Source organism: Buteo buteo, chromosome 4 (assembly GCF_964188355.1).
Source record: "Buteo buteo chromosome 4, bButBut1.hap1.1, whole genome shotgun sequence".
Taxonomy (NCBI): domain Eukaryota; kingdom Metazoa; phylum Chordata; class Aves; order Accipitriformes; family Accipitridae; genus Buteo; species Buteo buteo.
Genome location: NC_134174.1, coordinates 1371305 through 1384876, shown reverse-complemented (window position 1 = coordinate 1384876; position 13572 = coordinate 1371305). Strand labels below are relative to the sequence as shown.

General features: G+C 44.6%; 1 protein-coding gene across 1 annotated transcript in view; it reads right to left on the bottom strand.

The window, feature by feature from the left end:
• The window catches only part of AHCYL2 (adenosylhomocysteinase like 2), a 107227-nt gene that overhangs the window by 21599 nt on the left and 72056 nt on the right, over window positions 1-13572 (bottom strand). The window contains exons 2-5 of the mRNA XM_075024522.1: window positions 11269-11377; window positions 1768-1911; window positions 974-1074; window positions 205-307 (exon numbers count right to left, since the gene is read on the bottom strand). Of these exons, the coding sequence (XP_074880623.1) occupies window positions 205-307; window positions 974-1074; window positions 1768-1911; window positions 11269-11377 (457 nt within the window). The remainder of the gene's footprint in view (window positions 1-204; window positions 308-973; window positions 1075-1767; window positions 1912-11268; window positions 11378-13572) is intronic.

The window sequence follows — 13572 nt, the reverse complement described above, 5'->3', positions numbered from 1 at the left end:
ACTTTGATACTCCAGAGAAAAATCATTCTAAGATTTTCAGACCAATGGAAGGGATTATCTTGTGCTGTTTACCTCCCACAGGTTTATTCTAAATTGAAGAGAATGAAGGGAAAAAACTGTAAGAGATAGTAAATGAGCTAAATACAATGGGGCAGTAACAAATCTTTTTAAATACAGAAAGAACAAAGAGGGTGAAGTTCCTACCGCTCTCAGCAAGGGCAGCAGCCACTTCATTAAGAGTAGAGTAGATGTTGCATGCAGCCCATCGGCACTGCGCACCCAATGCACCAAGAGTTTCCATTAGGACCTGGATTTAAACAAAAAACGTCAGAAAGAGCAATGCAAGGAGCAATATACAATGCTAAGAGCAACACACAACTGGGATTTTTATTTGCTATTTATGGGAAAGCTTCTGGGGGGTATCTGAAGTTGGTTTTAAGCAGCATCAGGGTCATTTAGAGAGTTTTACAGAAAACAATTTTGCAATTACTTTTGGTTTTTTACAATTTTAAATGGATGAAGTAAATAAGAACTTCAGAGTATATTCTATATGCAGCATATATATGTGTGTGGGTGTGTGTATATATATATATATATGCAGATTTCACTCAGCAAAGTCCCAAATCTAGTCAGGAGAAAGCACTCCTATCCCATGTTTGGAGGAAAAACCACAGCCCTTGACTTGCATAACTACACTGATCACTGACCACCACTTCTTCCTGCTTATATGATACAGATAATTCAATTACCTTAGTTATCACTACTCAAGCAATGCCTTACAGATACACGCATCACATCACCTTGAAGCACAGGCTCTGTTTATCTAGAAGTGTTCATAAAATCGACCGTTCTCTTTTCACTTGGTGTACGGTGCTGGACTGAGAGACCACATCTCTATATTAACCACTTGGGGTCTATTTTAGAGGCTAAGCAGTGGAAAATCCCTGTCTAGAGTTTAATGATGGGGTCTTACAGCTGTCTGCGCTGTAATGTGCGTGCAGCCCACAATCTTGGCCCCAGCCAGTGGCTTCTCTCCCTGAGCTCTCTTCCTTAAAGCCATCAGCGCAGGCATTTCTGAAAGGCAAAATAAAAAAGAAGTCCGTCAATACGATGGAAAGAGAGACAAGCACAGAAGAAACAGACAGCATCACTTCTTGCCCTGCTATCTGGTACTCCCATGAATTCGTACAGCTGTGGCAGCTTCAAAAAAAAGCTAAATCCTTGAGAGCAAGCAACAAGTCAGTCATGGCATGGCTGAAAAAGACCCAATAACCCTTGTGAATTTTTTTCCCTACTATTTAGGACGTAGCATCATCACATTTTCAAATTTCTACTTGCAAATGCCCAGGTGAGGCTGGAGGAAAATCTGCTTCAGGCTGAGAAGGGCTTGGGACTCGCCGCTCTGATCAGCCTCTCCAATATCCCTCCTAAATACTGCATTGCCTTTACTACGGATTTTTGGAGACAATCATGCTAAAACAAAGTTGTTGAATTTATTTGATGGATTTCATCTTTTCTACTGGTTTTAACAAAATGCATTTGACTATAGAGTAGTCCTTCAGTAGTTGATTGGTTGAAGCTACATGGCATAACCCTGTAACTCCTTTCCATCCCACAAAATCCTATAAAAGTCTTCCCATCTCTAACAAGAATGGTGTCAAGAAATCACCAATATACTGAAACTTGCAAGAAGACGATTTGGGGGAAGGAAGAACCCCAAAAGACAGCCTAGGACAACGAGGAGCTTGAGGAACTTGCCCCATTTACCTTGTTCAGCAATTTCAATCTCTCGGCGCCCAAATTCTGCCTGCTTTATGTTTTTCACACAGAAATCGCTGCTGCCTTTGGAGTTCTTCTGCTGCTTGTCTCGGGGGGAGGTCTCATCATCAGAGCTGTCTGTGTAGGAGGCAGCTGGAGGAAGAAAAGGAGGTCAGAGACAGAACAAAATATTCCCCAAAGCCAAACCACCTGCAGTGGAAGGTGCAGATGATCTGCTGGATGTGTCTGTGTCCATGTGCACGTGCCAACTCCCTCTGTCCTCAGCTAGGATCTACTCTTCTCCTTACAATGACAATTTCCCCACAGTCAGCTTTTACCTGCAACAACCTCTTCACTCTCATCTACCTCTACTTCAACACCACACCAGAGGTAATTAGCGTGAGCACTGCCTGTGTCCCACGTGGGCTCATTTCCTCATGCTTTGCAGATCCTCTGTGGCTTTCTCCCATCTCTCCTCCCAAATGTTAAGCCTTTACAGCTCTAAGATAGCCAACAAAAACACCTATTAATGTTTTGAGTACTTCTAAAACATTAAGAGTTGGAATTTAAGACAGGATAGATACAAGACCCTATTTCATTTTAAACAACGGCATGGTGAAGGCTGCTGGTTAATTACTGTTCAGTTCTGGTGGTATTCCCAGACCTTGGATTTGCTCAATTTCAACCTTCCTCATAAGGGCAATGGTCACAAGTTGCTGCTTGGGAGGCTCACATGGGATGGTAGAAAAAAACATCTTCCTCAGTAGGATAACGCAACATTGGCACAGGTTGCCCGGAGAGCAGCTTGGTGTGGTCGGCAAACTTGCTGAGGGTGCGCTCAATCCCACTGTCCATGTCACCAACAAAGATGTTAAACAGCGCCGGTCCAAATACCAACTCCTGAAGAACCCCACTAGTCACTGCTCTCCACTCGGACATTGAGCCATCCTTGGAGGACTTCAGGAACTGGTTAGAGAGAGCCATGGCTCACCTGATCCTGTGCTGGCAATGTCCTGCTCTGAGTGGGCATGGGGTTGAGATGACCTTGGTGGTTCCTTCCAACCAACATCTCTGTACATCTACAGACAGCTCAATCCAGCCCTTGGATCTTCCCCTTCTTTTCTATTATAAATAACAAATAATTGGACACGTATTTCATCTTTTGCCTTTCTGGATCTTCTTTAACCCCTCCTCCCTCTTGCTCTTTTGATAAGAGAAGAGGAAGAAAGATGGCACCACTTCTCTCCATAGTAAGGAGCCTACAGGGGATAGCAAACATACAGTCTCATAGAATCAGATTATGCTTCTTGTTTAAGACAATATATGGCTATCAGGCATGGATGTGCATGTGAACACAGAATTAATTACAGTTGCTGTCAATAACTGTCTTCCTTTCTTATCAGTGTCCTCCAAACTTTTGGTTAGACAACTAGTCTATGGCAGACACATGGTGATTTACTGCAGAGCCCTTCATGGAGTTAGAAATCCCTCTTCCCATTTATTTTGATTACTAAAATAACATGTAGAGTCCATTTTCGATTCAAGCTGCAATGAATTAGCCACCACTTCTGCTTCCAGTTTATCTGGATCAGCTGAAGAGATTCTTTGTGCCATGCTTTCCTCTGGAATATGCCCCCATGTAGGACACCAGACCTCTTTCATTTGCTAGGGCTGGCATCAGCAGTCAAACCAACATGTAAGGTAAGGCTTGGAGATGAACTAGAAAGCATGACTCCTCTTTCCTTTCCAGAGGACCTTTCCAGGACCCAACAGAAAAACCTCATCCACATGGTCATCCCCCATTCCTGTTGAAATTGCCCTGAAGTTTTATTCCAAGTCCTTACTCTCCAGATCACATGGTACTTCTAAAATGAATGTGGGACCTGGCATCACATTATTTGTTAAAGCAGAAGAGGACCACCTTTGTAGAACAGCACTACCCACAACAGCCTCAGTGGAGTTAGCCAATGTTAGGCATCACTAGCAAATGATGTGCATAAGTGTGAGGGCATCACATACGATGATGAGCTCTCTTTCTCCAACAACATGGGAAAAGAATTGGTTAAATCTTTACCTAGGAAACATTGCATAGTCAAACTCAACAGCTGCTGGCTTTGGGTGATGTGTTGCTGCGTGCATGAGCTAGCTTCTCTCCCAGGTGCAGTCTCCAGGAGGGAATGATCTACACCAAACAGCCAAGGGAGTTGTTCTACCCAACAGTCAGTAGGGATTCCCAACCTTCTACCCCAATTCTGTGCCAAAGGAATTAGGCAGGAGGCACGGTGAGCGTTTCTTACACAGTGTCATAGGACGAATGGCATGGTTGAACCCATGGTCTTATCACTACCCAGCAGTGCTCCCAAAGAGCTGCAGCTTTCCAGAGGCATCCAGACCTCAGGTGAAGATTGATACCGAGAGCCCCTTCAGATAACTTAGAGTGAAGGCAAACCACCCCTCTACCCAGCATTTCAGTGGCTCTCTTAGCAATTTCATGCCAGAAAACCCAAACCAAGGAGTTAAACCCTTCCCCCCAAGCATGGCCATGGGTTTGTCTTTCCTGCAGCACCCAGCAAGCTGATTACTTTCTCTTCTGGCTCGTGTGAAGTGCTTGAATGATCCCAAGGAAAAAAAGCTTAGCGTTGCTGCTGTCGGTGTGCCAGGCTCCCCAAGACCCGCTCGGGTCTTAATCCGCTTACGGAGGAGAATTATGCATTGCTGAAATTTCTCTGCAAAGACGCCATCCTCAGCGGGGTGTGAAAGGCAAGTCCGACCCTGCAAACAACACGCTGACAGCAATATATTTCTGAATTTGTGTTCACAATCCCACAGCAGCTCTTGAAGGACCAGGAGCCTGGCTTAATAACAAAAGAGCACCTTATATAATACCAAGCTCTTGTATATCAAGAACTCCAGAAGGAAGGATTAATTAGTTAAAGGAGGATTATTTCCTTGAAGACAGTTAATCTGTGCAGAGGTTTCTTTAAAATCATAGATCTTGGTTCTGGGGGCCGAAAGTAATTTTTTTAAACAAAAACCCCCGCCTAGATGGTAGACAGATTTTCATATGCAGGTGGTTCTTTACTGTTCCGTACATATAATATATAGCAGTGCATATAGCACTCTAGGAATTAAACTAACATTGTTAGTGTAGTGTAATAGCATACTAATACATAATAGTAAATTTTACCCTTGCTTTCCTGTAAAATGAAAAACAAGTACAGAAAGGAAAGGATTCCTAGCACCCGTAATCTACAAATATCCAATTAATTGATGGGATAGGCAGTTTCCTAAATATGATCTCAAATCACCCAAAAGTTGATTAATGAAAGCTTCATAACTGGGGTTGGCATTCCATAGAGCTGCGTACCATTTTGATATAAATTGTATTATTTCAAAGAGAATGACATGAAAATAGCAGCAGGTCTCAGGCACTGTTATCCAGTGGAAAAATGTCAGGGGGAAAAGAAGACACCTGCAGTCCATGTCCTGACCCAGCAAAGACCAGGTCAGAGCCTAAATTCAGCAAAGTTTAGCTTTGCTAATATTTTAGATGAGGATCCACTCACATTTGTAGTATTGGCATCACTAAGGGCAAAAAAGGGGCAACCTGCCCCTGTTACAGCCCAACTAAAAAGACAAACCCTGTTTCTTTTCTGTACAACCTTTTGAAAGTTATGAAACAGCACGAGGATGAAGTCAATCGCCTTTAATTAAAGATATTACTGTTCTAATCTCATTTCAGCGCCCACAAAACATGTATGCGGTGCATAATACACAGCGCTGAGTGCTTTAGTATTCAAAGCGCTGGGCTGATATAAACCATGTGATCCCCAAAAATCTTTGTCCAAGCAGATAACAATTATCTGAGTTTTGCAGAAAGGGGAAGAACAGTTACTGAAATTTAAGTGATTTGCCCAGTGCACCGCCAAAACAGCCCCTCGACTCCAAAGCTGAGCTGTCAGGTCGGTGCCTTTCCCTGGTTTGCAATAGCAGACGCTGTTAAACACCACAGCGCGTCCCTGGGCATATAAACCACTCCCAAATGACACAGGAAACAATTAATTTCCCCGGCGAGAAAAATTATTTGTTTTAAATGAAGTGGAACAACTACAGAAAACTGCTGGCTTATGGCAAATACAGATATGAGACTTTTACTTCCAATTTAAGGAATCAGATCAGAATGGATCGTTAGTATTTTCATCCTTCATACTTTACAGCAACCAAGTGATAAAGTTTTCATGTTCAACAGTGTTTCTCATGGTTTATCATAGAATCATAGAATGGTTTGGTTTGGAAGGGACCTTTAAAGGTCATCTAGTCCAAACCCCCTGCCATGAGCAGGGACAGCTTCAACTAGATCAGGTTGCTCAGAGCCCCGTCCAACCTGACCTTGGATGTTTCCAGGGATGGGGCATCGACCACCTCTCTGGGCAACCTGGCCCAGTGTTTCACCACCCTCATTTTTCCCATTATTGCTTCTAGCAAAGCCCAGTTAGCGACGCATTGCATCTTGGAACACGCTGCTCCACATCGTAACTTCACAGATGGTACATATTTTGGAGACCAGCTGATGATTTTGATCGAACTTTTCCAGTTTTGACGGGCAGGAAGAGCAAGAAACCACTGGCTGTTTACAGAGATGCTGTTTCCACACCCAGGCCTCTCTTGCATCACTAAAACGGCACCGGCACCCCCCCATCATTTTGGGCAGAGATGCTGGGATGACTGCCTTCCCACCAAGCACGTCTCAAGGAAGAGTTGCTTGGGTTTCTCTCACTTCTACACTCACGCCCACCACCTCCAAACCTTGGGACCTCCACGTACCTCTTGTGTGCCCAAAGAGCAACGAAGTTGGTGAAGGGTCTACAGGTCAAGTCTTACCACGAGTGGCTGAGGGAACTGGGGTTGTTTAGCCTGGAGAAAAGGAGGCCGAGGGGAGACCTTATCACTCCCTACAACTACCTGACAGGAGGTTGTAGCCAGGTGGGGGTCGGTCTCTTCTCCCAGATAACAAGTGACAGGACGAGAGGAAATGGCCTCAAGTTGTGCCAGGGGAGGTTTAGATTGGATATTAGGAAAAATTTCTTCACTGAAAGGGTTATCAAGCATTGGAACAGGCTGCCCAGGGAAGTGGTGGAGTCACCATCCCTGGAGGTATTTAAAAGACATGTAGCTTAGGAACATGGTTTAGTGGTAGACTTGGTAGTGTTAGGTTAACGGTTGGACTCAACGATCTTAAGGGTCTTTTCCAACCTGAATGATTCTATGATTCTTCCCCTCCATTATTATGTCTCTGCTCCTCATGCTGCTTCTTTTCTAGCCTTTTCCCATCCCAGGAGGGCTTAATGGGTTGTTCAGACTGTGCTACTGCTCAGCCTTAAAAGGAGAATGACGAAGATCCATGCCAAGAGGTACTAATGGGATTTATCTACCCATCCTGCAACTGTCGTGGGAGCAGAAGTCTTCTGTCTTGACTGTCAGTCTAGCAGCTTTCATTAGGAGGGAAATATAATACTTTCACAAGCTAATTAATTGCAATTGCTGATGCTTTAGCAGGAGATGCTAAGTGCAAGTGGCGGAGGAGAATTCCCCAAAGTTGCTCCAAATTCTTTCAGCTGTGAATTGGAAGCAAACACGATGACATTAGCCAGCCTAATCAGCCTATTAGTCTTCAAAAATGACAGGCATAAAATATACCCTGCTGATTAGATATCAGATGGAGTTGTAAAACCTGTACAAATATATTAATCACAGACCTGTATTAGAGAAGTCTAATCATTAATGCCAGCTTAAAACATGCTACCCAAGATGATAATGTTACAAATATAATCCAGGTGTCTTACAAAGTGCAAATGGAGCCCAGGCTGATGTCTCTCTGGAGAGGACATGGCATGCATGTTCCTCAATTTATCCTAAAATCCCTTTGTGTAGGAACACAGCCACGGCAGGACTCATGGGTCATGCAGGTTGTCCCCAACCTTGGGGAGCTCCTCCAAGCCTCTGGAGGAGGCTCTGGAGGTTCCTCCAAGCATACAAGGCAGCATGAAAGAAGCAGCAACCCAACAGGCAGGAAAGGAGATAAAGGACAGTCGCTCATTCCACAGGAACCAAGGTGAAGCCATTGGACTGTGCATGGCTTTCACTGTTTGTGTGCCCAGGATGCGATCACGGCCTCCAGCAGTTGCATCTTCTGGAGGTGAGCACCTGCCTCTGCCAGGAGCAGAGAGGACTGAACAGCCATGACCTCTCCATCAGTTACCTTTGCTCTTCTAACCCTGGGTTGCTGAAAAATGTGAAAAGCTTGTAGGTTCTCATCTAGCGTGTTTTTCATGTAGCACACAGGCAACCATCTCTGTTATGGACAATGCACTACTGCTACACAGTGACTTCATATAAATCTGCTCAGTCATCTGATCTGACTGTGGTTCTGAGATACGTTACAGCCAGAAGGAATGGGAGATAGGCAGGACCGATAATACTACCTCAATCTAGTGGGCTGTCACAGTGTGGTCTGATCCCAGCTCACCTCTGATACCCTTAGAATCAGGGAAATGAGTAGAGAAACACAAAGGAGGCTTTCCATCCCTACATCAGGAAGACTTCTGGCCCACGTACAAGTTCTGTGCACAGTGTCTCTTTGCAGCAGTCAGCTAGGAGCCGGATCCTGAGTTTGTGGAGGCTTTCTACACTTAACAGAGCTAAAATGTCTCTGTTTAAACCCCTCAGGCTTCTGCTGGCTCCTCAACCTTCCACTACTAATGCAGTCCCCCTTTAGCGGTGGCATCTAGCTCATCGCTTGTGCTGGCAGAGAGGATCACTCCATGCTTCACCGCTCGCTCACATGGTGCTCTGCACACCTTCTCCAGACAGCTCAAGAAAAAAACATGAAACCAGGTTCATCATATGCAGCAGGTTTTATCTTGTTTGCTCCCAACAGGTTACAGCATGTACCATGACAGGACGGGCACAAGAACAGGGACGTTCTCCAAAGCTTCAACAGTCAAGACCTACTACTAGGACTTCAGATGGGCATCAACTTCAGCTGTAGCTGTCAGCTACATCCACTCTGGGAAATAAAACAGGGGACTGGTCTCCAGTACAGGCGCTGGCCGGCACGGCAGAATTCGGCTCACATCCATCCATGCACGCAACTGGACAGCGTGGAGAGCCTTGTGTGAGCCCATGGGCTCTGTCCTGCTTCCTTCGACAGCAGACATGCAGCTGGAAGCTGCAGGTGGGATATGGCCCAAAACATCCTCATACAAGCAAATGTGGGTGGACTACCTTCAGATTTGATTTTTAGCCACAGGCTTTCAGTTTGCAGAATGGGACTAGCCCATGGCCAGCAAACTCTGCAACCAAAACCCAACCATAGCTCACAGCACGTCATCCACTCCAAAATACAATTCTTTCTTGTTATACCCAAGGTATCTAGCTGAGAGGGTCAGGGTAGGATGCACCTTTGAGCTTCTCATGGTCTCTGATGCTCCAAACTAGCAGATATCTACACAGATTCTCCTCAAATACACTGTGACCTGCCAAGTATCCAAAAAATGCATCCATGTCATGGACAGGGACTAAGTGACAGACTGTGGTGGAGCTTCACCGTGAATACTCCTTATTCCCCATGGCTCTGGCATAAAGCCAGACCCCTGCAAGGTCTGCAGCCAGACCTTGGCCACCAAACTGAATACCCATCTGCGAGCTCTTGACAGTACTCCACCATGAGTTTTGGTACACATCACCAGAAGGGCCTGATCATTTGCCTTCACAGTCATGAGGAACAGAGGAATAATACCTCCTCCAGTTTCAAGCTGCCTACATCTCCATTCTTCGTAGCCTTGTGTTGGAAGCTGATTTCTTCTGCATCTTCTTCAAGGGGCCAGGACCAGGAGGGGATCAGATGCATTAAGACTCCTTGAGGGATGGGCAATTGGATCCAAATTCCTTTCTGTGACAGTCTCAGCTAGGACAGCAGCTGTAACATTTCAGGTAGCAAGCAGTATTCCCTTCAAAGTGCCAAGGATCCTGGATGGACGTATCCTGAACAATTTGAAAGCATCCCTGGTGACCTCTCCCTATTCCTGGAAAGCCACTATCCTCATAACCAACTCCTGAAGTGACATAAGGTTTCCAGCACAGTAATGGTACTTAATGACATATTCAGAGTCAAAGAAAAGAGGACACTGGAAGGTGAGGTATGATACCAGTCCCATGTGGGTGTTACTGGACTAGGGTAAATTTAGCTAAAGGTGCCACTTGGGGGCATAATGTTTTATCGAATGGGCCAGTGACATTCCTAAGTGCTGGGAAGTGCAGTGGCACTGAACTTCCTCAGCACACAGTGACTTATTTGCTGAATAATACTAGAGACTGTTTGCGAAGTGCAGGACAGCTTCGCCTTCTTCACTCAAAGTCAAGGTAGGTTTTAGCAGTTGTTCTCTCAAGCCTGCACTCTTTCCTCTAAGGAAAAAATGCCAATTTCCACGAGGATACTTGTTTTCAGGACTTTCTTGTGCTGCCTTTTTTGCATCAGCTTGAAATGTTAATGTTTGATTGTTGTATGTTTGATTTCTAAATGTTGAATGTGTTTGATGAACACAACACTCAATGAAATTAATCTGTTTTTCACAGGAATCTATCTTTGACTGAGTTTTAAGAAACCTTCATGGACTGCTCCAGAAATTAAGTTTCAGTTGTTTACATTGAAAATTATGCATGTTGAAAGAAAACAAAACAACTCAAGCACCTACACAGGTCAAAACAAAACTTTGCTGTGCCTTGTTCTCAAAGGAACAAACCTGCTGCCGAGGGGACCAGAGCCTGAAGGTTTCTGGACAGTGCTGCACAACCACCAAGTATTAGTCCAGACAAATCAAGTTTCCAGAACCAATCTTCGTAAATATACCTGGGACTTCAGAAGAGCCCTGAAACTTAAAACAAAACAAAAAAACCCCAATAAACTCAACCTCCTTCCCCAGTGAGTTCCCCTAAGTACAGCTAGCAAGACTGTATAGCAAGTCCACAACTTGCTAAAAGTTTCATTTCACAGATTCCAGCGGGAAGAACACAGAAGACATATGCATGGCCTTCAGAGGTCACCATTGCTCTTCCAAAGACTCCAATTCTATGTGCAACGGGTCAGTCCAAACCTACAGTGGGATCCACATGGATTTATTCAAGAACGGGAAGGGAAGATGACATGCAAGCACGAACACAACGGAAACACTGTTTTGTGGAGCCTGGAAGGAAAAGGAAGGGGAAGAGAGGAGGAAAGCCAGCAGCAACTGCACACGAGGACTATAAAGAGAGATTAGAAGTGCTAAGCGCATCAGAGTAACAATTCTATCCAACTATACACAAAGATGGGGAAAAAAAGTAACAACCCTCTCTCCATGCCTTCCCTCCACCACTACCAACTACACAGCAGATCTAGGAGATCCTTGAGCAAAACGCGCGACAAACCCTGCAGTCTGCAGAGATGCTGTAACTGCAGCTGATGGCACACACCTGAGCTGTAGCTATCTGTTGAGGACTGCGAGATGGAGCGGGAAAGCGAACGGCGGCCGATCTTCGTCGGGCGCTTGTTGAATTCTTGCTTTTGGTCAGCAAACTGGATCTGTTAAAAGAAATGAATAGTTAAGTCAGATGTAAAAACCCAACAGTCTGATACAGAAGATTAATCACAAGAACCCACAGCCTTGAGCAGACACTGACACCATCTCAGTTACGGGCTGAATTGCAATTCCTGTTATTTCATTGGGAACAGGGTACACTAAATTGCCTACTTGGTTTACCTTCAGACCCCCCACCAGATGCAGCATTGACACACTTGTCTTTCAAATACCTTGAAGCTCCTCTTTTAATCACAGAAATTAGAAAGCGTCTGTCCCCATTACGCACAAACTTATTTTGGAAAAATGCTAATGATAAGGGTTATTTGTCACAAGAGAAGCCCCATTAGGGCCACCCAACATATGTAGAGTTGATGCGGACACTGACCTATGTTGCAATACTTATTGTGGTGACTAGTATGAGATGTTCCCTATTTGCTGTACAAAATACAAAAGGCAAAAATAAAAACACTTCACGTAACCAATACCGCTTCCAGCTGCACTCAATATTAAGAAACATTTGAGATTAGATACATCACTCAAGGCTGTTGTAACTGTTGGGAGCATGGACGCCTGGAGAACATAAGTATTTAAGAGCACTGTATTTAAGAGTACACAACTTTATACAACAAATCAAGAAATGAAGGATAAGGCATGTAAATGAAGCAATGTGCAGACTGGCAAAATGTAATTATCCAAGTTGGAGAGAAGGAACCAACTATCATTTACCAGCAATGCCTACAACAGTACCACAGCAACGGATGTAACACTAATATTTTGTGGCATTTTGCATCTACCCTCTTTTTTGATGGAGCTCATCTCATTGCAAAAAATTGTTACGCATGACGAATAGCAACCTGCTCAACCCAAGATGAAGAATCAAGCCCATTTCCATTTCAATCACCAAGGAATGAAGATTTCGGACTCCCCAGGAACATCTGTGAAGCCCCAAGACCACCAGTGGGTTTGAGAGTGGCCGAGCACAACCCGGCTCAGTCCTGCCCGTGTTACGGCTGCGGTAACTGCCAAGCCGAGAGATAAATATTTATTTTAAGTCGGCAAAGCTGATCTGCTCCATAGCATACAGAGGACAGAAAGGATAAGTAAAGAAGTGTCACTTTTATGTAGGCACTTTTAAGGGGAAAATGACATTCAACATTGGTACTTATAGAAGAACCTCTTCCTCCAAGCTTTGTTTTACTCCCGCCCTTGGTTGAAAAGAGCAGCAAGCAGGCCAAATAATCAGTATTTCCTTACTATAAACTCCCCAAATCCAGGTTTTCACATAAACCAAACATCTGCTCTTACAGATGATTGTTAGTGATTTTACAGTAGAAACGCAACCTTTCCGTGCCCCACTGACGTGCACCTCAGGTTGGACTTGTCTTAACGCTTCCCTGCTCACATCAGCACCAGCCTTCAGCTAGTCACCCCAAAGGGCTCCACAAGCATCACACACATTTCAACAGACATAAAACTTCTCAGAGCCCGCTTGCCTTGCCCAAGGGACACGGCGCATCTCAAAACCACACCAGCAGCTCAACATCCCTTTTATTTCTCTCTACATGTGGCTACTGGGCCATATTTAAGCATTCAGGAGAACAGGCTTATAGTTTTAGGAAGTATTTTAACTCCCAGTGCTCATCACTTTGTAAGCCAACCATTGACGCTCCCACTGTGTTCATGATTTGTGCTAAATCTCAGGGAAAGTGGAAGCACGACTTCCAATTGCAAATTTCCTTGGACTTTGCTACGAGCATAAACTGACTCAATCTGGCAATGGGGTTAAATATTTACATCTCCAAAATACTGAAAGCCATTAATTGAGTCTATTAACTAATCCCTTGGGGTATTTTGAGAAGTTAGTTTTGTTTAAAGACGTCATCTAACCAGAAAGAATTTGATCCCATTCTGGGAACTCAAATTCAAGCTCAGTGGTTTAAGTAGCAGCACTTGACATTGCACTTGAGACGGGCTGGTGATGCTACAGAGCTGGTGCTCTGCTTTTTGGGCCAGTAAGTGAAGAAAAAAGGTGACGGGGGTCTCAGGTGGCTAATTCAGAGTCCTCTGTGAACCCAAGTCTGAGCTGGCCCAGGGACAGCCAGCGCAAGCTGCTGGGGAGGAAGGAAAGGACCTGGGAGAGGATTTGCAGCAGCACCTGGGAGCTCTTTTTTTCTGCTAATCTTAAACCAAACAACAG